This window comes from Bombina bombina, chromosome 2 (genome assembly GCF_027579735.1).
Source record: "Bombina bombina isolate aBomBom1 chromosome 2, aBomBom1.pri, whole genome shotgun sequence".
Taxonomy (NCBI): domain Eukaryota; kingdom Metazoa; phylum Chordata; class Amphibia; order Anura; family Bombinatoridae; genus Bombina; species Bombina bombina.
Window position 1 is genome coordinate 553,714,056 of NC_069500.1, and position 27,635 is coordinate 553,741,690.

General features: G+C 43.4%; 1 protein-coding gene across 7 annotated transcripts in view; it reads left to right on the forward strand.

Moving 5' to 3' along the window:
- Positions 1-27,635, forward strand: part of CDC14B (cell division cycle 14B) — a 389,498-nt gene that overhangs the window by 304,051 nt on the left and 57,812 nt on the right. The window contains exon 13 of one of the 7 annotated variants that reach the window (XM_053702410.1): positions 14,456-14,597. The exons of the other annotated variants lie outside the window; for them this stretch is intronic. Coding sequence (XP_053558385.1) covers positions 14,456-14,567 — 112 coding nt within the window. The 3' untranslated portion in view covers positions 14,568-14,597. The remainder of the gene's footprint in view (positions 1-14,455; positions 14,598-27,635) is intronic. 7 annotated transcript variants of the gene reach the window in all.

The window sequence follows — 27,635 nt, forward strand, 5'->3', positions numbered from 1 at the left end:
ATAGATACACATATACATATACATACACATACACACACGTGTTCCTATGTAAAAAAAAAAGTGTCAGAGAATCGTACTTGGCACGCATTAATCTCTCCTGCAAGTGTAACTGTGAATATAATGTTGTATATGTCATTGTTTTCTCTTTTAATGTTGTGTTAAATCTAACTATGTAAAATGTACTACTGCGAGTTAGTTGTTTTCTTGTATTTAAGGCCCTGCTTAAACTGTTGATCACCACAGTAATGTAAATATATTTTTTTTGCCAATCCCTATTTTAACTAAATTCTTCCAACTTGTGTTGTAGCTGCTGCTTTTCACTGTGTTTTTCATTTCATGTTTGCGTGTTTTGAAAGTGACTTCATTTCATTATTCATTTTTTTTATTTTTTTGTAAACAATGATCATGCTGACTAGCCCCAGTAAATACTCTAGTGTAGTTTTTTACATTTATTTATACATATACACCTCTCTCTCCTCTCTCTCTTTTTGTTTCTCTCTTATCTATCATTTTTTAAGTCGTGTATTTTCCGTGTGTGAGACTTGCATGCATTTAAGGGTGAAACAAAGCTTAAGAGATATTGAATTAAAAATTATAGGAACAGAAAGCTCTAAAATTTCCTATCATCCACAGTAAAACCGGAATAAACTTTTTTTGAATTAAAAAGTTGTTTGCATTTTAGCTTGAAGCTGATAAGAACATCAAGTTTTGGTACAACTGGGCTGGTTGCTAACTGGCTTATAAGCAGAGACCCCACTGCTCTATTGTTGCGTAGTGATGCACCTCACGGGGGTAAGACTTCTTTTTTGCAACCAAATTTTAAAGTGCCCTTAAATTGATCATAACATTTTGATCTAAGCATTTTGTCTGCCTTTCTTGTAATTTGCATCTGAGAAACGGTAAAACGGTCTAATCTGCATGAGCTTGAGGGAATCCTCGCAATGTTGTTATAGGGATATGGTTCCCAGAGGTCACTCCCCTCATATGATGTATTAAACAGATAAAGCAATAAATTAAATAATGTGCCATCATTTCTATGCCTGGTTAGTGTACATATCTTAGGTCAGAAAATTACATTATTATTATTTTTTTTTGGGGGGGGGGGGTATTTTTGAAACCTTTAAAAAGTATCACCCATTTTATTTGCATTACATTTGGACTTATACGGCCTTTTTATTGGCCATCTTTGGGCCACTAACCAATCTATAAGTTTGCCATTTGAAAGCTTTGTATTACAATTGTGTGTTTTCTGGATTCATTTTCTGAGGCATTTCAATCCATTAGGAGAAACTGTTGACACGTGTTAAATCCATCCATTTAAATATATGATCAATCTGAAATATCTGCACTCTGGTAAACTCATTGACAAGACTTTGGCACAATGATATAATAGAGACACTGTAACCAGCAACCTTATAAGTGTCAAACATATAGTTTATGGACATTGTTACACTGATGGATTGCTAGATGGTAACATATATATTTCTCCAACATAGGTGTGTCCGGTCCACGGCGTCATCCTTACTTGTGGGATATTCTCCTCCCCAACAGGAAATGGCAAAGAGCCCAGCAAAGCTGGTCACATGATCCCTCCTAGGCTCCGCCTTCCCCAGTCATTCTCTTTGCCGTTGTACAGGCAACATCTCCACGGAGATGGCTTAGAGTTTTTTGGTGTTTAACTGTAGTTTTTATTATTCAATCAAGAGTTTGTTATTTTAAAATAGTGCTGGTATGTACTATTTACTCTGAAACAGAAAAGAGATGAAGATTTCTGTTTGTAAGAGGAAAATGATTTTAGCAACCGTTACTAAAATCGATGGCTGTTTCCACACAGGACTGTTGAGAGGAATTAACTTCAGTTGGGGGAAACAGTGAGCAGACTTTTGCTGCTTGAGGTATGACACATTTCTAACAAGACGATGTAATGCTGGAAGCTGTCATTTTCCCTATGGGATCCGGTAAGCCATTTTTATTACATAAAGAAAAAAAGGGCTTCACAAGGGCTTTTAAGACTGTAGACATTTTCTGGGCTAAAACGATTTATATATAAGCATATTTTATACTCCATAGCCTTGAGGAATTATTTTAATCTTGGGAACTATGTAAAATAACCGGCAGGCACTGTATTGGACACCTTATTCTCTAGGGGCTTTCCCTAATCATAGGCAGAGTCTCATTTTCGCGCCTCTATTGCGCACTTGTTTTTGGGAAGCATGACATGCAGATGCATGTGTGAGGAGCTCTGATACATAGAAAAGACTTTCTGAAGGCGTCATTTGGTATCGTATTCCCCTTTGGGCTTGGTTGGGTCTCAGCAAAGCAGATACCAGGGACTGTAAAGGGGTTAATTATAAAAACGGCTCCGGTTCCATTATTTTAAGGGTTAAAGTTTCCAAATTTGGTGTGCAATACTTTTAAGGCTTTAAGACACTGTGGTGAAATTTTGGTGAATTTTGAACAATTCCTTCATACTTTTTCACATTTGCAGTAATAAAGTGTGTTCAGTTTAAAATTTAAAGTGACAGTAACGGTTTTATTTTAAAACGTTTTTTGTACTTTATCAAGTTTATGCCTGTTTAACATGTCTGAACTACCAGATAGACTGTGTTCTGTATGTGGGGAAGCCAAGGTTCCTTCTCATTTAAATAGATGTGATTTATGTGACACAAAATTTAGAGAAAATGATGCCCAAGATGATTCCTCAAGTGAGGGGAGTAAGCATGGTACTGCATCATCCCCTCCTTCGTCTACACCAGTCTTGCCCACACAGGAGGCCCCTAGTACATCTAGTGCGCCAATACTCCTTACTATGCAACAATTAACGGCTGTAATGGATAATTCTATCAAAAACATTTTAGCCAAAATGCCCACTTATCAGCGAAAGCGCGACTGCTCTGTTTTAGAAAATACTGAAGAGCATGAGGACGCTGATGATATTGGTTCTGAAGTGCCCCTACACCAGTCTGAGGGGGCCAGGGAGGTTTTGTCTGAGGGAGAAATTTCAGATTCAGGGAAAATTTCTCAACAAGCTGAACCTGATGTGATTACATTTAAATTTAAATTGGAACATCTCCGCGCTCTGCTTAAGGAGGTGTTATCTACTCTGGATGATTGTGAGAATTTGGTCATTCCAGAGAAATTATGTAAAATGGACAAGTTCCTAGAGGTCCCGGGGCCCCCCGAAGCTTTTCCTATACCCAAGCGGGTGGCGGACATTGTAAATAAAGAATGGGAAAGGCCCGGTATACCTTTCGTCCCTCCCCCCATATTTAAGAAATTGTTTCCTATGGTCGACCCCAGAAAGGACTTATGGCAGACAGTCCCCAAGGTCGAGGGGGCGGTTTCTACTCTAAACAAACGCACCACTATACCCATAGAAGATAGTTGTGCTTTCAAAGATCCTATGGATAAAAAATTAGAGGGTTTGCTTAAAAAGATATTTGTTCAGCAAGGTTACCTTCTACAACCAATTTCATGCATTGTTCCTGTCACTACAGCAGCGTGTTTCTGGTTCGATGAACTAGAAAAGGCGCTCAATAATAATTCTTCTTATGAGGAGATTATGGACAGAATTCATGCTCTCAAATTGGCTAATTCTTTCACCCTAGACGCCACTTTGCAATTGGCTAGGTTAGCGGCGAAAAATTCTGGTTTTGCTATTGTGGCGCGCAGAGCGCTTTGGCTAAAATCTTGGTCAGCGGATGCGTCTTCCAAGAACAAATTGCTTAACATTCCTTTCAAGGGGAAAACGCTGTTTGGCCCTGACTTGAAAGAGATTATTTCTGATATCACTGGGGTCAAGGGCCACGCCCTTCCTCAGGATAGGTCTTTCAAGGCCAAAAATAAACCTAATTTTCGTCCCTTTCGCAGAAACGGACCAGCCCCAAGTGCTACGTCCTCTAAGCAAGAGGGTAATACTTCTCAAGCCAAGCCAGCCTGGAGGCCAATGCAAGGCTGGAACAAAGGAAAGCAGGCCAAGAAACCTGCCACTGCTACCAAGACAGCATGAGATGTTGGCCCCCGATCCGGGACCGGATCTGGTGGGGGGCAGACTCTCTCTCTTCGCTCAGGCTTGGGCAAGGGATGTTCTGGATCCTTGGGCACTAGAAATAGTCTCTCAAGGTTATCTTCTGGAATTCAAGGGGCTTCCCCCAAGGGGGAGGTTCCACAGGTCTCAATTGTCTTCAGACCACATAAAAAAACAGGCATTCTTACGTTGTGTAGAAGACCTGTTAAAAATGGGAGTGATTCATCCTGTTCCATTAGGAGAACAAGGGATGGGGTTCTACTCCAATCTGTTCGTAGTTCCCAAAAAAGAGGGAACATTCAGACCAATCTTAGATCTCAAGATCCTAAACAAATTTCTCAAGGTTCCATCGTTCAAAATGGAAACCATTCGAACAATTCTTCCTTCCATCCAGGAAGGTCAATTCATGACCACGGTGGATTTAAAGGATGCGTATCTACATATTCCTATCCACAAGGAACATCATCGGTTCCTAAGGTTCGCATTCCTGGACAAGCATTACCAGTTTGTGGCACTTCCGTTCGGATTAGCCACTGCTCCAAGAATTTTCACAAAGGTACTAGGGTCCCTTCTAGCGGTGCTAAGACCAAGGGGCATTGCAGTAGTACCTTACTTGGACGACATTCTGATTCAAGCGTCGTCCCTTCCACAAGCAAAGGCTCACACGGACATTGTCCTGGCCTTTCTCAGATCTCACGGGTGGAAAGTGAACGTAGAAAAAAAGTTCTCTATCTCCGTCAACAAGGGTTCCCTTCTTGGGAACAATAATAGACTCCTTAGAAATGAGGATTTTTCTGACAGAGGCCAGAAAATCAAAACTTCTAAGCTCTTGTCAAATACTTCATTCTGTTCCTCTTCCTTCCATAGCGCAGTGCATGGAAGTAATAGGTTTGATGGTAGCGGCAATGGACATAGTTCCTTTTGCGCGAATTCATCTAAGACCATTACAACTGTGCATGCTCAGTCAGTGGAATGGGGACTATACAGACTTGTCTCCGACGATACAAGTAGATCAGAGGACCAGAGATTCACTCAGTTGGTGGCTGTCCCTGGACAACCTGTCACAGGGGATGAGCTTCCGCAGACCAGAGTGGGTCATTGTCACGACCGACGCCAGTCTGGTGGGCTGGGGCGCGGTCTGGGGACCCCTGAAAGCGCAGGGTCTTTGGTCTCGGGAAGAATCTATTCTCCCGATAAATATTCTGGAACTGAGAGCGATATTCAATGCTCTCAAGGCTTGGCCTCAGCTAGCAAAGACCAAGTTCATATGGTTTCAATCAGACAACATGACGACTGTTGCGTACATCAACCATCAGGGGGGAACAAGGAGTTCCCTGGCGATGGAAGAAGTGACCAAAATCATTCAATGGGCGGAGACTCACTCCTGCCACTTGTCTGCAAGCCACATTCCAGGAGTGGAAAACTGGGAAGCGGATTTTCTGAGTCGTCAGACATTTCATCCGGGGGAGTGGGAACTCCATCCGGAAATCTTTGCCCAAATCACTCAATTGTGGGGCATTCCAGACATGGATCTGATGGCCTCTCGTCAGAACTTCAAGGTTCCTTGCTACGGGTCCAGATCCAGGGATCCCAAGGCGACTCTAGTAGATGCACTAGTAGCACCTTGGACCTTCAAACTAGCTTATGTATTCCCGCCGTTTCCTCTCATCCCCAGGCTGGTAGCCAGGATCAATCAGGAGAGGGCATCGGTAATCTTGATAGCTCCTGCGTGGCCACGCAGGACTTGGTATGCAGACCTGGTGAATATGTCATCGGCTCCACCATGGAAGCTACCTTTGAGACGAGACCTTTCTTGTTCAAGGTCCGTTCGAACATCCGAATCTGGTCTCACTCCAACTGACTGCTTGGAGATTGAACGCTTGATCTTATCTAAGCGAGGGTTCTCAGATTCTGTCATTGATACTCTTGTTCAGGCCAGAAAGCCTGTAACTAGAAAAATCTACCACAAAATATGGAAAAAATATATCTATTGGTGTGAATCTAAAGGATTCCCTTGGGACAAGATAAAAATTCCTAAGATTCTATCCTTTCTTCAAGAAGGTTTGGAGAAAGGATTATCTGCAAGTTCTTTGAAAGGACAGATTTCTGCCTTGTCTGTGTTACTTCACAAAAGGCTGGCAGCTGTGCCAGATGTTCAAGCCTTTGTTCAGGCTCTGGTTAGAATCAAGCCTGTTTACAAACCTTTGACTCCTCCTTGGAGTCTCAATTTAGTTCTTTCAGTTCTTCAGGGGGTTCCGTTTGAACCCTTACATTCCGTTGATATTAAGTTATTATCTTGGAAAGTTTTGTTTTTGGTTGCAATTTCTTCTGCTAGATGAGTTTCAGAATTATCTGCTCTGCAGTGTTCTCCTCCTTATCTGGTGTTCCATGCAGATAAGGTAGTTCTGCGTACTAAACCTGGTTTTCTTCCGAAAGTTGTTTCTAACAAAAACATTAACCAGGAGATAGTCGTGCCTTCTTTGTGTCCGAATCCAGTTTCAAAGAAGGAACGTTTGTTGCACAATTTGGATGTAGTTCGTGCTCTAAAATTCTATTTAGATGCTACAAAGGATTTTAGACAAACATCTTCTTTGTTTGTTGTTTATTCTGGTAAAAGGAGAGGTCAAAAAGCAACTTCTACCTCTCTCTCTTTTTGGATTAAAAGCATCATCAGATTGGCTTACGAGACTGCCGGACGGCAGCCTCCTGAAAGAATCACAGCTCATTCCACTAGGGCTGTGGCTTCCACATGGGCCTTCAAGAACGAGGCTTCTGTTGATCAGATATGTAAGGCAGCGACTTGGTCTTCACTGCACACTTTTACTAAATTTTACAAATTTGATACTTTTGCTTCTTCTGAGGCTATTTTTGGGAGAAAGGTTTTGCAAGCCGTGGTGCCTTCCATCTAGGTGACCTGATTTGCTCCCTCCCTTCATCCGTGTCCTAAAGCTTTGGTATTGGTTCCCACAAGTAAGGATGACGCCGTGGACCGGACACACCTATGTTGGAGAAAACAGAATTTATGTTTACCTGATAAATTACTTTCTCCAACGGTGTGTCCGGTCCACGGCCCGCCCTGGTTTTTTAATCAGGTCTGATAATTTATTTTCTTTAACTACAGTCACCACGGTATCATATGATTTCTCCTATGCAAATATTCCTCCTTTACGTCGGTCGAATGACTGGGGAAGGCGGAGCCTAGGAGGGATCATGTGACCAGCTTTGCTGGGCTCTTTGCCATTTCCTGTTGGGGAGGAGAATATCCCACAAGTAAGGATGACGCCGTGGACCGGACACACCGTTGGAGAAAGTAATTTATCAGGTAAACATAAATTCTGTTTCTTTAAGCAATAAGATTGCACTGATTCACACCTTATATTAAACCTATCAATATGATTTTACCTTATAGGTGTTGTATGTCCTAGACTTTTAGATTGCACTTATTTGTACAATCTACTCTCTCTTTATGCCTATTTCTAAATTCCATTTCTAGGTTGCACTATAAGAAATACTAAATTAATAACATGAAGTGAGGATTACCGTTTTTTTTTTTGTTTTTGTTTTCTTGCAAACCTATCAATAGGTTATCTTATATTTTTAAGGGAGACATCCCTCATTTTATGCTTTCACTCCATATATTTTTGATAAATATTTTGTAATTTAGAAAGTGTTGATATCTTTAGCCCGTGGGCGCCCTCTCTATATTATATTGGTGTAAAACACCCAAAAACTAAAACATTTTGAATTTTCACAGATGGCTCTTTGGCCCTATAATGAAAACAAACATATGTAGCCAATGCAAAATGAAAAGCATGGCAACTAATTAGTCAAATATGATGGTGCCCAACATGTTTTGAGTACATGTTTTTGCAGTCAACCAATAACAGGAAATCAAACCAAATATATATATATTTATTTATTTAGAATAGTCATTTATGATTGCAATTGTGTAACTGTTAACATTTCTAATTTAATATATAATATTAAATTGTACAACAATCATGTTTGTTTTGTTAAAGTGTAAAAAAAAAAAAATATGAAAATAGCAATGATGTGTGAAAATGGCCAAAATAGGATTTCCTTCTTAATATGAGGAGAATCCACGGCTTCATTCCTTACTTGTGGGAAATACAGAACCTGGTCACCAGGAGGAGGCAGAGACACCCCAGCCAAAGGCTTAAATACCTCTCCCACTTCCCTCATATCCCAATCATTCTTTGCCTTTCATCACAGGAGGTTGGCAGAGAAGTGTCAGAAGATACGGAGTAGTTCCTTATGAAGGGTATCTACCCTTTGAAATGGGACTGGAGTTTTAAGTAGTCTTGTCAGCCTCTCAGTGAGAGCATTGACGAAAGTTAGGGTCTGGAGATGCAGGGAGAGTCTTTCTGAGAATCCATCCAGACTCGTATTAACAGCTTCTAAGCAATCAGTGTTGACGAGTTTCACTGCCTGCTTTCATCACTCATGTCCATGTCAGGAGCGATGCTACAAGACAGTCACACTTGAGAGGCTGTGTTTCTGTTCCACTGCATAGATTCCGGTAAGATCGTTTAATTTTTTACAATTATGGTGTGGCTCCTTTTTATCTGTATGCTATCAAGGGTTAATATCTTCTGAGGGGGGGTTATTGAACAGTGGGGATTAATCTCATACATTTTTATTTGATTTGTACTGCGTTGTGTGAGATGTTTTTGAGGCTCATAGGCTGAGGTTGTAACATACAGGTTACTTTTACTTTAGAGCTGCGCAGCTTTCCAAGGTTGGCATGCTTTTCTGTAGCGGAGGCGGTCCTAGGTTGCGCTCCATGTGACCGGGTGTGGTTGTAGTTTCACTTCCTATTCTCTGACCGTGCTGGTTATCGGAGAGAAGCAGTTTACTCTGTGTGCCTGGGTCAAAGGAGGTGGTGAGTGCCCCAGTCATTGGGGGTATAAAGGTGCCGTTTTTATATTTTATATAACGTTCGTTATTGTTATATTAGGACATAGCCTAAAGCTATGGAGGACTCTTGATGGGCACTCCCTCTATACCTAAGAATAATGCCTGTTTATATTGTGAGGAGGCCGAGGTATACCCGCCCTCTCAATTATGTTCCACATGCCTAGAAAAAGTGATTATGTCAAAAAAGGTTAACATGTTTGATACCACTGAGCCTTCCACCTCTGAGGGGTCCCCGTCCCGTGAGTTGCGCACCCTGCTTTCATCTCCTAATACGCATGCAGTTACCCATAGCGCGCCTGATCCTCCATCTGGGGGAGGCCTTTTGCCTCCAGACTTTACTGCGCAGTTACAAACAGCGGTGTCTGCGGCCATTAGTGCTTTACGTCGCCCTGCTAAGCGCAAACTAAAGGTCAAGTATTGCTATCCTTCCCAGGGGTCATTATCTGGTTTATTGGCTGTAGCTGTAGCTGATAGACAGTTATCTGATGAAGTTCTTTCTGATACTTCAGAGTGTGAACCAAACTGCCCGAAGAACCTTTAATTCCAAAACTGGTTAGGGTTTACGAAGACAGGGTTGTTCATCACTTTCCCTGTTCCTGTAAAGATGGCAAGCATTATTTGAACTGATGTGAGAGGGTTGGTTCTCCCTTTGTCTGCTTTTAAGTAACTGGTCCCGGACTCTCAATTGGAGTTGTGGGGTTCCATCCCTAAGGTGGATGGCGCTGTCTCCACACTTGCAAAACGCACTACTATCCCACTGGAGGATAGCTCATCGTTCAAAGAGCCCATGGATAAAAAGATGGAAAACTCTTAAGAAATATGTTTCAACATTCTGGATATTTATTTCAACCAGATGCAACTCCTTTCTCGCAATTGATCGAGGTGGAGGGTTTCTTTGATAAAATTAAGGCTTTAAGGGTTGCTAATTCTTTTATTTGTGTTTATTTGTTTAAATGCTAAAACTGCTGGGTTTACTGTTCAGGCCTGCCGGGCTCTGTGGCTGAAGTCCTGGTCTGCAGACTTGACTTCCAAATCTAGACTCCTTTCCCTTCCATTCAAGGGTAGGAGATTTTGTTTGGTCCAGGCCTGGACTCAATTATTTCCACGGTTACAGGGGGCAAGGGTGTCTTCCTACCGCAAGATAAAAAGAACAGATCTAAGGGACAATCTAATCATTTTCGTTCCTTTCTCTGATAAATCCCAGCTCCAGCAACTCTCCGCTAAGACCGAGCAACCTAAGACTTGGAAGCCGGTTCCTTCCTGGAATAAGTCCAAGCAGAGCAAGAAGCCCACTGAGACTAAATCAGCATGAAGGGGTCGCCCCCGGTCCATCTATGGATCAGGTAGGGGGCAGACATTCGCTCTTTTCAGAAGCTTGGTTCAGGGATGTGCAGGATCCTTGGGTCCTGGAGGTCATTGCTCAGGGTTACAGAATTGGGTTCGTCTCTTCCACCCAAGGGCAGATTCCTTCTCTCAAATCTGTCATCAAAACCAGAAAAGAGGGATGCCTTTCTGGGGGGCGTTCGGGATCTGTACTCCTTGGGAGTCATTGTCCCGGTTCCCATAGAGGAACGAGGCTTTGGATACTACTCAAACCTTTTCGTGGTCCTAAAGAAGGGAGGGAACTTTCCATCCGATTCTGAACCTAAAGTGCTTAAACAGGTTTCTGAACGTCCCCTTGTTCAAGATGGAGATGATGTGGTCTCTCTTTCCCCTAGTTCAAAAGGGACAGTTCATGACCACTATAAATCTGAAGGATGCTTACCTTCATGTCTAAATCCACAGGGAACATGTTCAGTTCCTAAGGTTTGCCTTCCTGGACCAGCACTTCCAGTTTATTGCTCTTCCGTTTGGCCTAGCTACTGCGCCAAGGATTTTCAGAAAGGTTCTGGGGGCTCTCTTAGCCGTGGCCTGAACCCAGGGCATTGCTGTAGCATCTTACTTGGACGATATTCTGGTATAAGGACCATCCTTTCATCTAGCGGAAGAACATTTTGGAATCTCTTCTCTCTCTCTTCCTTGATCCCATGGATGGAAAATAAACTTAGAAAAGAGTTCTCTTATTCCAAGCACCAGGTTAGAATTCCTGGGCACTATAATACTCACTAGTCATGATGATATTTCTTTCAGACCAGAGATGCTGCAAGCTGACTTTGGCATGTCTTTCACTCCAGACCTCCTCAAGGCCCTCTGTGGCGCAGTGTATGGAGGTGATTGGTCTCATGGTGTCCAGCATGGACATAATTCCCTTTGCCAGGTTCCGTTTCAGACCGTTACAGCTGTGCATGCTGAGACAGCGGAACGGCAATCATTCAGATCCGTCTCAACAGATCTCTCTGGACAACCGGTCGAGAGAATCGCTCTCTTGGTGGCTCTGTCCAGATCACCTGTTCCGAAGGACATTCTTTTTAAGACCATCCTGGGAGATTGTGACTACAGATGCAGGTCTCTCAGGATGGGGAGAAGTTTGGGGAGCCAAGAAGGCTCAGGGCCTTTGGTCTCGGGAGGAGAGCTCTCTTCCGATCAACATTCTGGAACTTTGAGCAATCTTCAATGCTCTAAAGGCTTGGCCCCGTCTGGGTTCGTCCCTGTTTATCAGATTCCAATCAGACAATACCACCTCAGTGGCTTACATCAACCACCAGGGAGGAACGAGGAGCTCCCTAGCAATGAGGGAGCTATCTCTGATTCTGCAGTTGGTGGAGGCCCACAACTGTTCGCTGTCAGCAATCCACATTCCGGGTATGGTCAACTGGGAAGCTGATTTTCTCAGCAGATGATCCTTTCATCCAGGGGTATGGTCTCTCCATCCCGAGGTGTTTGCGGAGATATGCAGCAGGTAGGGGACTCCGAAGATAGATCTCATGTCGTCCCGTCTCAATACAAAGCTACCCAGGTATGGGTCGAGATCCAGGGACCCTAAGGCGGGGCTAATAGATGCATTAGTGGTGCCTTGGAGGTTCAGTCTAATATACCTTTTTCCGACATTACCTCTCCTTCCCCGAGTAGTGGCCCGCATCAAGCAGGAGCAGGCATCAGTGATACTGTTTACTCCATCCTGGCTGCGAAGGATGTGGTTCGCGGATGTAGTGGGGATGTCGTCATCTCCTCCATAGAAGTTACCTTGTCGCAGGGATCTGCTGGAACAAGGTCCTTCTGTTCATCAAAATCTAGTTTCTCTGAAGCTGACTGCGTGGAGATTGAACGCTTAGTCCTAGGCAAGAGAGGTTTCTCTGAGAGTGTTATTGATGCTCTCATTCAAGCTCGTAAGCCAGTTATTCGTCGCATCTATCATAAGGTGTTGGAGGACCTACTTAATCTGGTGTGAAGAGCGTGGATTCCCTTGGCATAAGGTCAGGGTCTCCGGGATGGTCCTTTCTGCTAGCTCCCTTAAGGGACAGATTTTGGCCCTATCTATTTTACTGCTCAAGAGGCTCTCTGAGCTTCCAGATGTTCAGGCTTTTGTTCAGGCTCTGGCTAGAATCAGGCCTGTGTTTAGATCTAGCGCTCCTCCTTGGAGTTTAAATCTTGTTCTTAAAGTTTTGCAGAAGGCTCCGTTTTGAGCCTATGCATGTAGTTGGCATATTACTGTCTTGGAAGGTTCTTTTTCTACTGGCTATTGCTTTGGCGCAGACTCTCTGAAATAGCTGCCTTGCAATGTGAGCCTCCTTACCTAGTATTTCATGCTGATAAGGCTGTACTTTGTACTGGGTTAGGTTTTCTTCCTAAGGTCGTTTCAGATCGCAACATCAATTAGGAGATTGTGGTTCCTTCCTTGTGTCGTAATCCTCCTTCGAAGGAACGGTTACTTCATAATTTGGCTGTGGTTTGGGCCTTGCAGACTTCTTCTTTGCTGTCTATTCTGGGAAGCGTAGGGGGCAGAAGGCCTCATCCACTTCTCTTTTTGGTTGAGGTGCATTATTCGAACAGCGGGACATAAGCCTCCTCAGAGGATTAAGGCTCATTCAATTAGAGCAGTGGCTTCCTCTTTGGCCTTCAAGAATGATGCCTCTATGGATCAGATTTGTAGGGCGGCTACCTGGTCCTCCTTACATTACATACCTTTTTCTAAATTTTACAAGTTTGACGTTTTTGCTTCGGCAGAAGCAGCTTTTGGGGGAGAGGTTTTGAAGTTTGTGGTGCCCTCAGAATAGGGTCCGCCTCCTTTTTTGCCTTCCCGTTCATTGTGTCCTCTGGAGCTTGGGTATATATTTCCCACAAGAAGGAATGAAGCCATGGACTCTCCTCATATTAAGAAGGAAAACATAAATTATGCTTACCAGATAATTTCCTTTCCTTCTGTATGAGGAGAGTCCACGGCCCCCGTCCGTATTCTCCGATGGGCGGGCCTAAATTTTGTTTTGTTCTTCTGGCACCATTTATACCTTGTTTTTTCTCCCACTATTCCTTGTTCCCTTGGCAGAATGACTGGGGGATGAGGGAAGTGGGGGAGGTATTTAAGCCTTTGACTGGGGTGTCTTTGCCGCCTCCTGGTGGCCAGGTTCTGTATTTCCCACAAGTAAGGAATTAAACGGTGGACTCTCCTCATACAGAAGGAAAGGAAATTATCTGGTAAGCATAATTTTATGTTTTCAGGAACATAAGCCTGTTGGATAAAATCAAGAAAGCATGAAAGAAAAACTTGTGTGACTATTTTCTAAAGGACTGCAATTCAGTTGGTCTGGTGCCAGGTCCACACTACAAAATTAAAAATTCATACTTTTCCTGTATATAGAGAGAGAGCACGTAATTTTAAAAGACTTTTCAATGTACTTCTATTATCAAATGTACTTCATTCTTTTAGTATCTGTTTTGTTGAAAAGCATATCTAGGTAGGTTTAGGAGCAGCAATGCACAACTGGGATCTAGATGGTAATTGGTGCCTATTACACATGTCTCATCGTTGGCTTACCAGATGTGTTCAGCTAGCTCACAGTGGTGCATTGCTTCTCTGGAGCTAAGTTTGTTTAAATTATTTTTGATAGGGTAAAAACAGTTATATGCGTGCAATAATAAAACACTAACATATTAGATCATTTTTCCCCCACATTTTTATATCCCTTTAATGGTTTTTAAAATTGAAAACCTGAAAGAAGAAAAAACTTGCCACAATTTTCTGGACCTATTGGAATAGACTTATTTGTGAAGCAAGATGGCTCACTGAGCCATTATCTGTTCTTTATGCTTGTTTCTTGATGTAAATGCATGATGTGTTTTTTGTGTTTGCTTTTTTTATTTTTTATATGGGATTTTGTTTTGTATTGCATGTTCTGAGTGTTATCTTTTTCTTTCTCTTTTTTTTTCTTTTTAATATAAATATGTTGCCTTTTATCTTTATGATGCATTGTATTTTTGGAACCTATTTAATGAATTTTAGATGTTGCATGTCATCCAGCAGCTGGTACACATGGCACCATCAAAGTTGTGTGAGCTTTGGCCCGCTAATCTCCATTTTCCATTTGTATTTTGTTCACCTTCTCCTGTTTTCAGATGGTTCCTAGCTATACTGGTCACTACATTGTGTGGCATTGTCACCTGGTGGATTGTATGTGGTTCCCCTCTGCCCTTCGTCCTATTCTGTCTAGATGATTTAAGAACATAGTAGCCTTCAGGACCATGATGCATAGCCTGTGTAAGTGTTCCATTCTGTTACTGTAGCATTCTTTTAGTTCTTGTGTATGTCCTTGTGCATGGTTCCAAATTGATCACTATGATCTCTGATCTTCCTACTATTGGTTTGGCCTCTGTAATTCCATAGCCCAAAAGTCATTCTCATTACTTATACAACAATTACGTAAATCTTTTCTCCATCATAGGTGTGTCCGGTCCACGGCGTCATCCTTACTTGTGGGATATTCTCTTCCCCAACAGGAAATGGCAAAGAGCCCAGCAATGCTGGTCACATGATCCCTCCTAGGCTCCGCCTACCCCAGTCATTCTCTTTGCCGTTGTACAGGCAACATCTCCACGGAGATGGCTTAGAGTTTTTTAGTGTTTAACTGTAGTTTTTATTATTCAATCAAGAGTTTATTTTAAAATAGTGCTGGTATGTACTATTTACTCTGAAACAGAAAAGAGATGAAGATTTCTGTTTGTAAGAGGAAAATGATTTTAGCAACCGTTACTAAAATCCATGGCTGTTCCACACAGGACTGTTGAGAGGAATTAACTTCAGTTGGGGGAACAGTGAGCAGTCTTTTGCTGCTTGAGGTATGACACATTCTAACAAGACGATGTAATGCTGGAAGCTGTCATTTTCCCTATGGGATCCGGTAAGCCATTTTTATTCAGACAGTAAATAAGGGCTTCACAAGGGCTTATTAAGACTGTAGACATTTTCTGGGCTAAATCGATTCATATATTACACATATTTAGCCTTGAGGAATCATTTAATCTGGGTATTTTTGTAAAATTATATCGGCAGGCACTGTTTTAGACACCTTATTCTCTAGGGGCTTTCCCTAATCATAGGCAGAGCCTCATTTTCGCGCCGGTATTGCGCACTTGTTTTTGAGAAGCATGACATGCAGTCGCATGTGTGAGGAGGAGCTCTGATACATAGAAAAGACTTTCTGAAGGCGTCATTTGGTATCGTATTCCCCTTTGGGCTTGGTTGGGTCTCAGCAAAGCAGATACCAGGGACTGTAAAGGGGTTAAAGTTAAAAACGTTATTTTAAGGGTTAAAGCTTCCAAATTTGGTGTGCAATACTTTTAAGGCTTTAAGACACTGTGGTGAAATTTTGGTGAATTTTGAACAATTCCTTCATACTTTTTCGCAATTGCAGTAATAAAGTGTGTTCAGTTTAAAATTTAAAGTGACAGTAACGGTTTTATTTTAAAACGTTTTTTGTACTTTGTTATCAAGTTTATGCCTGTTTAACATGTCTGAACTACCAGATAGACTGTGTTCTGAATGTGGGGAAGCCAAGGTTCCTTCTCATTTAAATAAATGTGATTTCTCCAACATAGGTGTGTCCGGTCCACGGCGTCATCCTTACTTGTGGGATATTCTCTTCCCCAACAGGAAATGGCAAAGAGCCCAGCAAAGCTGGTCACATGATCCCTCCTAGGCTCCGCCTACCCCAGTCATTCTCTTTGCCGTTGTACAGGCAACATCTCCACGGAGATGGCTTAGAGTTTTTTAGTGTTTAACTGTAGTTTTTATTATTCAATCAAGAGTTTGTTATTTTGAAATAGTGCTGGTATGTACTATTTACTCAGAAACAGAAAAGTGATGAAGAATTCTGTTTGTATGAGGAAAATGATTTTAGCAACCGTCACTAAAATCCATGGCTGTTCCACACAGGACTGTTGAGAGCAATTAACTTCAGTTGGGGGAACAGTGAGCAGTCTCTTGCTGCTTGAGGTATGACACATTCTAACAAGACGATGTAATGCTGGAAGCTGTCATTTTCCCTATGGGATCCGGTAAGCCATGTTTATTACGATCGTAAATAAGGGCTTCACAAGGGCTTATTAAGACTGTAGACTTTTTCTGGGCTAAATCGATTCATTATTAAATACATATTTAGCCTTGAGGAATCATTTTATCTGGGTATTTTGATATAATAATATCGGCAGGCACTGTTTTAGACACCTTATTCTTTAGGGGCTTTCCCAAAGCATAGGCAGAGCCTCATTTTCGCGCCGGTGTTGCGCACTTGTTTTTGAGAGGCATTGCATGCAGTCGCATGTGAGAGGAGCTCTGATACTTAGAAAAGACTTTCTGAAGGCGTCATTTGGTATCGTATTCCCCTTTGGGCTTGGTTGGGTCTCAGCAAAGCAGTTACCAGGGACTGTAAAGGGGTTAAAGTTCAAAACGGCTCCGGTTCCGTTATTTTAAGGGTTAAAGCTTCCAAATTTGGTGTGCAATACTTTTAAGGCTTTAAGACACTGTGGTGAAAATTTGGTGAATTTTGAACAATTCCTTCATGTTTTTTCGCAATTGCAGTAATAAAGTGTGTTCAGTTTAAAATTTAAAGTGACAGTAACGGTTTTATTTTAAAACGTTTTTTGTACCTTGTTATCAAGTTTATGCCTGTTTAACATGTCTGAACTACCAGATAGACTGTGTTCTGAATGTGGGGAAGCCAGAATTCCTATTCATTTAAATAAATGTGATTTATGTGACAATGACAATGATGCCCAAGATGATTCCTCAAGTGAGGGGAGTAAGCATGGTACTGCATCATTCCCTCCTTCGTCTACACGAGTCTTGCCCACTCAGGAGGCCCCTAGTACATCTAGCGCGCCAATACTCCTTACTATGCAACAATTAACGGCTGTAATGGATAATTCTGTCAAAAACATTTTAGCCAAAATGAACACTTATCAGCGTAAGCGCGACTGCTCTGTTTTAGATACTGAAGAGCATGACGACGCTGATAATAATATTTCTGAAGGGCCCCTAACCCAGTCTGATGGGGCCAGGGAGGTTTTGTCTGAGGGAGAAATTACTGATTCAGGGAACATTTCTCAACAAGCTGAACCTGATGTGATTACATTTAAATTTAAGTTGGAACATCTCCGCATTCTGCTTAAGGAGGTATTATCCACTCTGGATGATTGTGACAAGTTGGTCATCCCAGAGAAACTATGTAAAATGGACAAGTTCCTAGAGGTGCCGGGGCTCCCAGAAGCTTTTCCTATACCCAAGCGGGTGGCGGACATTGTTAATAAAGAATGGGAAAGGCCCGGTATTCCTTTTGTCCCTCCCCCCATATTTAAAAAATTGTTTACTATGGTCGACCCCAGAAAGGACTTATGGCAGACAGTCCCCAAGGTCGAGGGAGCGGTTTCCACTTTAAACAAACGCACCACTATACCCATAGAGGATAGTTGTGCTTTCAAAGATCCTATGGATAAAAAATTAGGTTTGCTTAAAAAGATGTTTGTTCAGCAGGGTTACCTTCTACAACCAATTTCATGCATTGTCCCTGTCGCTACAGCCGCATGTTTCTGGTTCGATGAGCTGATAAAGGCGGTTGATAGTGATTCTCCTCCTTATGAGGAGATTATGGACAGAATCAATGCTCTCAAATTGGCTAATTCTTTCACCCTAGACGCCACTTTGCAATTGGCTAGGTTAGCGGCTAAGAATTCTGGGTTTGCTATTGTGGCGCGCAGAGCGCTTTGGTTGAAATCTTGGTCGGCTGATGCGTCTTCCAAGAACAAGCTACTTAACATTCCTTTCAAGGGGAAAACGCTGTTTGGCCCTGACTTGAAAGAGATTATCTCTGATATCACTGGGGGTAAGGGCCACGCCCTTCCTCAGGATCGGCCTTTCAAGGCAAAAAAATAAACCTAATTTTCGTCCCTTTCGTAGAAACGGACCAGCCCAAGGTGCTACGTCCTCTAAGCAAGAGGGTAATACTTCTCAAGCCAAGCCAGCTTGGAGACCAATGCAAGGCTGGAACAAGGGAAAGCAGGCCAAGAAACCTGCCACTGCTACCAAGACAGCATGAAATGTTGGCCCCCGATCCGGGACCGGATCTGGTGGGGGGCAGACTCTCTCTCTTCGCTCAGGCTTGGGCAAGAGATGTTCTGGATCCTTGGGCGCTAGAAATAGTCTCCCAAGGTTATCTTCTGGAATTCAAGGGACTTCCCCCAAGGGGGAGGTTCCACAGGTCTCAGTTGTCTTCAGACCACATAAAACGACAGGCATTCTTACATTGTGTAGAAGACCTGTTAAGAATGGGAGTGATTCATCCTGTTCCATTAAGAGAACAAGGGATGGGGTTCTACTCCAATCTGTTCATAGTTCCCAAAAAAAGAGGGAACGTTCAGACCAATCTTAGATCTCAAGATCTTAAACAAGTTTCTCAAGGTTCCATCGTTCAAGATGGAAACCATTCGAACTATTCTTCCTTCCATCCAGGAAGGTCAATTCATGACCACAGTGGATTTAAAGGATGCGTATCTACATATTCCTATCCACAAGGAACATCATCGGTTCCTAAGGTTCGCATTCCTGGACAAGCATTACCAGTTCGTGGCACTTCCTTTCGGATTAGCCACTGCTCCAAGGATTTTCACAAAGGTACTAGGGTCCCTTCTAGCTGTGCTAAGACCAAGGGGCATTGCTGTAGTACCTTACTTGGACGACATTCTGATTCAAGCGTCGTCCCTTCCTCAAGCAAAGGCTCACACGGACATTGTCCTGGCCTTTCTCAGATCTCACGGATGGAAAGTGAACGTGGAAAAGAGTTCTCTATCTCCGTCAACAAGGGTTCCCTTCTTGGGAACAATAATAGACTCCTTAGAAATGAGGATTTTTCTGACAGAGGCCAGAAAAACAAAACTTCTAGACTCTTGTCGGATACTTCATTCCGTTCCTCTTCCTTCCATAGCGCAGTGCATGGAAGTGATCGGTTTGATGGTAGCGGCAATGGACATAGTTCCTTTTGCGCGCATTCATCTAAGACCATTACAACTGTGCATGCTCAGTCAGTGGAATGGGGACTATACAGACTTGTCTCCGAAGATACAAGTAAATCAGAGGACCAGAGACTCACTCCGTTGGTGGCTGTCCCTGGACAACCTGTCACAAGGGATGACATTCCGCAGACCGGAGTGGGTCATCGTCACGACCGACGCCAGTCTGATGGGCTGGGGCGCGGTTTGGGGATCCCTGAAAGCTCAGGGTCTTTGGTCTCGGGAAGAATCTCTTCTACCGATAAATATTCTGGAACTGAGAGCGATATTCAATGCTCTCAAGGCTTGGCCTCAGCTAGCGAGGGCCAAGTTCATACGGTTTCAATCAGACAACATGACAACTGTTGCGTACATCAACCATCAGGGGGGAACAAGGAGTTCCCTAGCGATGGAAGAAGTGACCAAAATCATTCTATGGGCGGAGTCTCACTCCTGCCACCTGTCTGCTATCCACATCCCAGGAGTGGAAAATTGGGAAGCGGATTTTCTGAGTCGTCAGACATTGCATCCGGGGGAGTGGGAACTCCATCCGGAAATCTTTGCCCAAGTCACTCAGCTGTGGGGCATTCCAGACATGGATCTGATGGCCTCTCGTCAGAACTTCAAAGTTCCTTGCTACGGGTCCAGATCCAGGGATCCCAAGGCGGCTCTAGTGGATGCACTAGTAGCACCTTGGACCTTCAAACTAGCTTATGTGTTCCCGCCGTTTCCTCTCATCCCCAGGCTGGTAGCCAGGATCAATCAGGAGAGGGCGTCGGTGATCTTGATAGCTCCTGCGTGGCCACGCAGGACTTGGTATGCAGATCTGGTGAATATGTCATCGGCTCCACCTTGGAAGCTACCTTTGAGACGAGACCTTCTTGTTCAGGGTCCGTTCGAACATCCGAATCTGGTTTCACTCCAGCTGACTGCTTGGAGATTGAACGCTTGATCTTATCAAAACGAGGGTTCTCAGATTCTGTTATCGATACTCTTGTTCAGGCCAGAAAGCCTGTAACTAGAAAAATTTACCACAAAATTTGGAAAAAATATATCTGTTGGTGTGAATCTAAAGGATTCCCTTGGGACAAGGTTAAGATTCCTAAGATTCTATCCTTCCTTCAAGAAGGATTGGAAAAAGGATTATCGGCTAGTTCCCTGAAGGGACAGATTTCTGCCTTGTCTGTGTTACTTCACAAAAAGCTGGCAGCTGTGCCAGATGTGCAAGCCTTTGTTCAGGCTCTGGTTAGAATTAAGCCTGTTTACAAACCTTTGACTCCTCCTTGGAGTCTCAACTTAGTTCTTTCAGTTCTTCAGGGGGTTCCGTTTGAACCCCTACATTCCGTTGATATTAAGTTATTATCTTGGAAAGTTTTGTTTTTAGTTGCGATTTCTTCTGCTAGAAGAGTTTCAGAATTATCTGCTCTGCAGTGTTCTCCTCCTTATCTGGTGTTCCATGCAGATAAGGTGGTTTTACGTACTAAACCTGGTTTTCTTCCAAAAGTTGTTTCTAACAAAAACATTAACCAGGAGATTATCGTACCTTCTCTGTGTCCGAAACCAGTGTCAAAGAAGGAACGTTTGTTGCACAATCTGGATGTTGTTCGCGCTCTAAAATTCTATTTAGATGCTACAAAGGATTTTAGACAAACATCTTCCTTGTTTGTTGTTTATTCCGGTAAAAGGAGAGGTCAAAAAGCAACTTCTACCTCTCTCTCTTTTTGGATTAAAAGCATCATCAGATTGGCTTACGAGACTGCCGGACGGCAGCCTCCCGAAAGAATCACGGCTCATTCCACGAGGGCTGTGGCTTCCACATGGGCCTTCAAGAACGAGGCTTCTGTTGATCAGATATGTAGGGCAGCGACTTGGTCTTCACTGCACACTTTTACCAAATTTTACAAGTTTGATACTTTTGCTTCTTCTGAGGCTATTTTTGGGAGAAAGGTTTTGCAAGCCGTGGTGCCTTCCATTTAGGTGACCTGATTTGCTCCCTCCCTTCATCCGTGTCCTAAAGCTTTGGTATTGGTTCCCACAAGTAAGGATGACGCCGTGGACCGGACACACCTATGTTGGAGAAAACAGAATTTATGTTTACCTGATAAATTACTTTCTCCAACGGTGTGTCCGGTCCACGGCCCGCCCTGGTTTTTTTAATCAGGTCTGATAATTTATTTTCTTTAACTACAGTCACCACGGTACCATATGGTTTCTCCTATGCAAATATTCCTCCTTAACGTCGGTCGAATGACTGGGGTAGGCGGAGCCTAGGAGGGATCATGTGACCAGCTTTGCTGGGCTCTTTGCCATTTCCTGTTGGGGAAGAGAATATCCCACAAGTAAGGATGACGCCGTGGACCGGACACACCGTTGGAGAAAGTAATTTATCAGGTAAACATAAATTCTGTTTTATGTGACACTGAAAATGATGCCCAAGATGATTCCTCAAGTGAGGGGAGTAAGCATGGTACTGCATCATTCCCTCCTTCGTCTACACGAGTCTTGCCCACTCAGGAGGCCCCTAGTACATCTAGCGCGCCAATACTCCTTACTATGCAACAATTAACGGCTGTAATGGATAATTCTATCAAAAACATTTTAGCCAAAATGCCCACTTATCAGCGTAAGCGCGACTGCTCTGTTTTAGATACTGAAGAGCATGAGGACGCTGATGATAATGGTTCTGAAATGCCCCTACACCAGTCTGAGGGGGCCAGGGAGGTTTTGTCTGAGGGAGAAATTTCAGATTCAGGGAAAATTTCTCAACAAGCTGAACCCGATGTGATTACATTTAAATTTAAGTTGGAACATCTCCGCGCTCTGCTTAAGGAGGTATTATCCACTCTGGATGATTGTGAGAATTTGATCATCCCAGAGAAACTATGTAAAATGGACAAGTTCCTAGAGGTCCCGGGGCTCCCAGAAGCTTTTCCTATACCCAAGCGGGTGGCGGACATTGTAAATAAAGAATGGGAAAGGCCCGGTATACCTTTCGTCCCTCCCCCCATATTTAAAAAATTGTTTCCTATGGTCGACCCCAGAAAGGACTTATGGCAGACAGTCCCCAAGGTCGAGGGAGCGGTTTCTACTTTAAACAAACGCACCACTATACCCATAGAAGATAGTTGTGCTTTCAAAGATCCTATGGATAAAAAATTAGGTTTGCTTAAAAAGATGTTTGTTCAGCAAGGTTACCTTCTACAACCAATTTCATGCATTGTCCCTGTCACTACAGCCGCGTGTTTCTGGTTCGATGAGCTAGTAAAGGCGATCGATAGTGATTCTCCTCCTTATGAGGAGATTATGGACAGAATCCGTGCTCTCAAATTGGCTAATTCTTTCACCCTAGACGCCACTTTGCAATTGGCTAGGTTAGCGGCAAAGAATTCTGGGTTTGCTATTGTGGCGCGCAGAGCGCTTTGGTTGAAATCTTGGTCAGCTGATGCGTCTTCCAAGAACAAACTCCTTAACATTCCTTTCAAGGGGAAAACGCTGTTTGGCCCTGACTTGAAAGAGATTATCTCTGATATCACTGGGGGTAAGGGCCACGCCCTTCCTCAGGATAGGTCTTTCAAGGCCAAAAATAAACCTAATTTTCGTCCCTTTCGTAGAAACGGACCAGCCCCAAGTGCTACGTCCTCTAAGCAAGAGGGTAATACTTCTCAAGCCAAGTCAGCCTGGAGACCAATGCAAGGCTGGAACAAGGGAAAGCAGGCCAAGAAACCTGCCACTGCTACCAAGACAGCATGAAATGTTGGCCCCCGATCCGGGACCGGATCTGGTGGGGGGCAGACTCTCTCTCTTCGCTCAGGCTTGGGCAAGAGATGTTCTGGATCCTTGGGCACTAGAAATAGTCTCCCAAGGTTATCTTCTGGAATTCAAGGGACTTCCCCCAAGGGGGAGGTTCCACAGGTCTCAATTGTCTTCAGACCACATAAAAAGACAGGCATTCTTACATTGTGTAGAAGACCTGTTAAAAATGGGAGTGATTCATCCTGTGCCATTAGGAGAACAAGGGATGGGGTTCTACTCCAATCTGTTCATAGTTCCCAAAAAAGAGGGAACGTTCAGACCAATCTTAGATCTCAAGATCTTAAACAAGTTTCTCAAGGTTCCATCGTTCAAAATGGAAACCATTCGAACAATTCTTCCTTCCATCCAGGAAGGTCAATTCATGACCACGGTGGATTTAAAGGATGCGTATCTACATATTCCTATCCACAAGGAACATCATCGGTTCCTAAGGTTCGCATTCCTGGACAAGCATTACCAGTTCGTGGCGCTTCCTTTCGGATTAGCCACTGCTCCAAGGATTTTCACAAAGGTACTAGGGTCCCTTCTAGCGGTGCTAAGACCAAGGGGCATTGCAGTAGTACCTTACTTGGACGACATTCTGATTCAAGCGTCGTCCCTTCCTCTAGCAAAGGCTCACACGGACATAGTCCTGGCCTTTCTCAGATCTCACGGATGGAAAGTGAACGTGGAAAAGAGTTCTCTATCTCCGTCGACAAGGGTTCCCTTCTTGGGAACAATAATAGACTCCTTAGAAATGAGGATTTTTCTGACAGAGGCCAGAAAAACAAAACTTCTAAACTCTTGTCAAACACTTCATTCCGTTCCTCTTCCTTCCATAGCGCAGTGCATGGAAGTAATAGGTTTGATGGTAGCGGCAATGGACATAGTTCCTTTTGCGCGCATTCATCTAAGACCATTACAACTGTGCATGCTCAGTCAGTGGAATGGGGACTATACAGACTTGTCTCCGAAGATGCAAGTAAATCAGAGGACCAGAGACTCACTCCGTTGGTGGCTGTCCCTGGACAACCTGTCACAAGGGATGACCTTCCGCAGACCAGAGTGGGTCATTGTCACGACCGACGCCAGTCTGATGGGCTGGGGCGCGGTCTGGGGATCCCTGAAAGCTCAGGGTCTTTGGTCTCGGGAAGAATCTCTTCTACCGATAAATATTCTGGAACTGAGAGCGATATTCAATGCTCTCAAGGCTTGGCCTCAGCTAGCAAAGGCCAAGTTCATACGGTTTCAATCAGACAACATGACGACTGTTGCGTACATCAACCATCAGGGGGGAACAAGGAGTTCCCTGGCGATGGAAGAAGTGACCAAAATCATTCAATGGGCGGAGACTCACTCCTGCCACCTGTCTGCAATCCACATCCCAGGAGTGGAAAATTGGGAAGCGGATTTTCTGAGTCGTCAGACATTACATCCGGGGGAGTGGGAACTCCATCCGGAAATCTTTGCCCAAATTACTCAACTGTGGGGCATTCCAGACATGGATCTGATGGCCTCTCGTCAGAACTTCAAGGTTCCTTGCTACGGGTCCAGATCCAGGGATCCCAAGGCGACTCTAGTAGATGCACTAGTAGCACCTTGGACCTTCAAACTAGCTTATGTATTCCCGCCGTTTCCTCTCATCCCCAGGCTGGTAGCCAGGATCCATCAGGAGAGGGCGTCGGTGATCTTGATAGCTCCTGCGTGGCCACGCAGGACTTGGTATGCAGATCTGGTGAATATGTCATCGGCTCCACCATGGAAGCTACCTTTGAGACGAGACCTTCTTGTTCAAGGTCCGTTCGAACATCCGAATCTGGTCTCACTCCAGCTGACTGCTTGGAGATTGAACGCTTGATCTTATCAAAACGAGGGTTCTCAGATTCTGTTATTGATACTCTTGTTCAGGCCAGAAAGCCTGTAACTAGAAAAATTTACCACAAAATATGGAAAAAATATATCTGTTGGTGTGAATCTAAAGGATTCCCTTGGGACAAGGTAAAGATTCCTAAGATTCTATCCTTTCTTCAAGAAGGATTGGAGAAAGGATTATCTGCAAGTTCCTTGAAGGGACAGATTTCTGCCTTGTCTGTGTTACTCCACAAAAAGCTGGCAGCTGTGCCAGATGTTCAAGCCTTTGTTCAGGCTCTGGTTAGAATCAAGCCTGTTTACAAACCTTTGACTCCTCCTTGGAGTCTCAACTTAGTTCTTTCAGTTCTTCAGGGGGTTCCGTTTGAACCCTTACATTCCGTTGATATTAAGTTATTATCTTGGAAAGTTTTGTTTTTGGTTGCAATTTCTTCTGCCAGAAGAGTTTCAGAATTATCTGCTCTGCAGTGTTCTCCTCCTTATCTGCTGTTCCATGCAGATAAGGTGGTTTTACGTACTAAACCTGGTTTTCTTCCAAAAGTTGTTTCTAACAAAAACATTAACCAGGAGATAGTCGTGCCTTCTTTGTGTCCGAAACCAGTTTCGAAGAAGGAACGTTTGTTGCACAATTTGGATGTTGTTCGCGCTCTAAAATTCTATTTAGATGCTACAAAGGATTTTAGACAAACATCTTCCTTGTTTGTTGTTTATTCTGGTAAAAGGAGAGGTCAAAAAGCAACTTCTACCTCTCTCTCTTTTTGGATTAAAAGCATCATCAGATTGGCTTACGAGACTGCCGGACGGCAGCCTCCTGAAAGAATCACAGCTCATTCCACTAGGGCTGTGGCTTCCACATGGGCCTTCAAGAACGAGGCTTCTGTTGATCAGATATGTAGGGCAGCGACTTGGTCTTCACTGCACACTTTTACCAAATTTTACAAGTTTGATACTTTTGCTTCTTCTGAGGCTGTTTTTGGGAGAAAGGTTTTGCAAGCCGTGGTGCCTTCCATTTAGGTGACTTGATTTGCTCCCTCCCTTCATCCGTGTCCTAAAGCTTTGGTATTGGTTCCCACAAGTAAGGATGACGCCGTGGACCGGACACACCTATGTTGGAGAAAACAGAATTTATGTTTACCTGATAAATTACTTTCTCCAACGGTGTGTCCGGTCCACGGCCCGCCCTGGTTTTTTAATCAGGTCTGATAATTTATTTTCTTTAACTACAGTCACCACGGTATCATATGGTTTCTCCTATGCAAATATTCCTCCTTAACGTCGGTCGAATGACTGGGGTAGGCGGAGCCTAGGAGGGATCATGTGACCAGCTTTGCTGGGCTCTTTGCCATTTCCTGTTGGGGAAGAGAATATCCCACAAGTAAGGATGACGCCGTGGACCGGACACACCGTTGGAGAAAGTAATTTATCAGGTAAACATAAATTCTGTTTTTGTGTTCTAACAGAGCAAGTTGTAGACATTTTTAAATTAAATTTTTAAGTTAAGTTCAAGACATTATTTGCTGCATTGCATTTTTAATGGTCTGTTAAAGGGACATTATACACTAAATTTTTTCTTTGCATAAATGTTTTGTAGATGATCCATGTCCTTCCTAAGATTGGGAGAGTCCACGGCTTCATTCCTTACTGTTGGGAAATAGAACACCTGGCCACCAGGAGGAGGCAAAGACACCCCAGCCAAAGACTTGGCTATCCCTCCCACTTCCTCATTACCCCAGTCATTCTTTGCCTTTCGTCACATTAGGAGGTGGCTGAGAAGTGTCAGAAGATTCGGAGAGTCTTGAAAAAGGGTATCTGCCTTTCGAGATAGGACTGTAGTTTTAATTAGTCATGTCAACCTCTGTGAGTATTGATGAAAGTTTGGAGTCTGGAGATGCAGGGAAAGTTTTTCTGCAAAACCATGCAGACTATTGCAAACAGCTCCTAAGCAATCAGTGTTGACTAGTTTCACTGCCTGCTTTCTCTCACTCAAGTCCATGTCAGGAGCGCTACTATAAGACTGTCACACTTGAGAAGCTGTGTTCTGTTGCACAGCATGGATCCTGGAGGTAAGATAGTTTCAATTTTTACACATAGAACGCTATAACCGGGTCACAGTGTGGCTCCTTTATACCTTGATAGGATCCAGGGTTAATATCCTCTGAAGGGGTTTATTGAACATTTGGGGTTAATTAATTAGTGTATTAATTATTTACATGCTGCTTTGTGTGATTTTTTTTTTTCCTGGACTGATAGACTGTGTGTTTTTGGCTGGAACAAACAGGTTTCACTTAAGTTTCACTTTCATTTTTGAAAGTGTTGCACAGCTCCTATTACTTGCTGTACTTGTAATAGCAAGGGAAGCAGTTTTCTATATTAAAGTTTTTATTTGTGTCCTCCTGTGGGTATAACCTGAGCTATGGAGGACTCTGACATGTTAGAAGGTTACTCCTTCTGTACTAGATCATACCTGTTTATATTGTGAGGAGGCTGTGGTTTTCCCGCCCACTCAATTATGTTCCACCTGCCTTAACACCGTTATAAAGTCTAAGAAGGGTGACAAGCCTGCTAAGGCTTTTTAGTACCTCTGCACCATCTACCT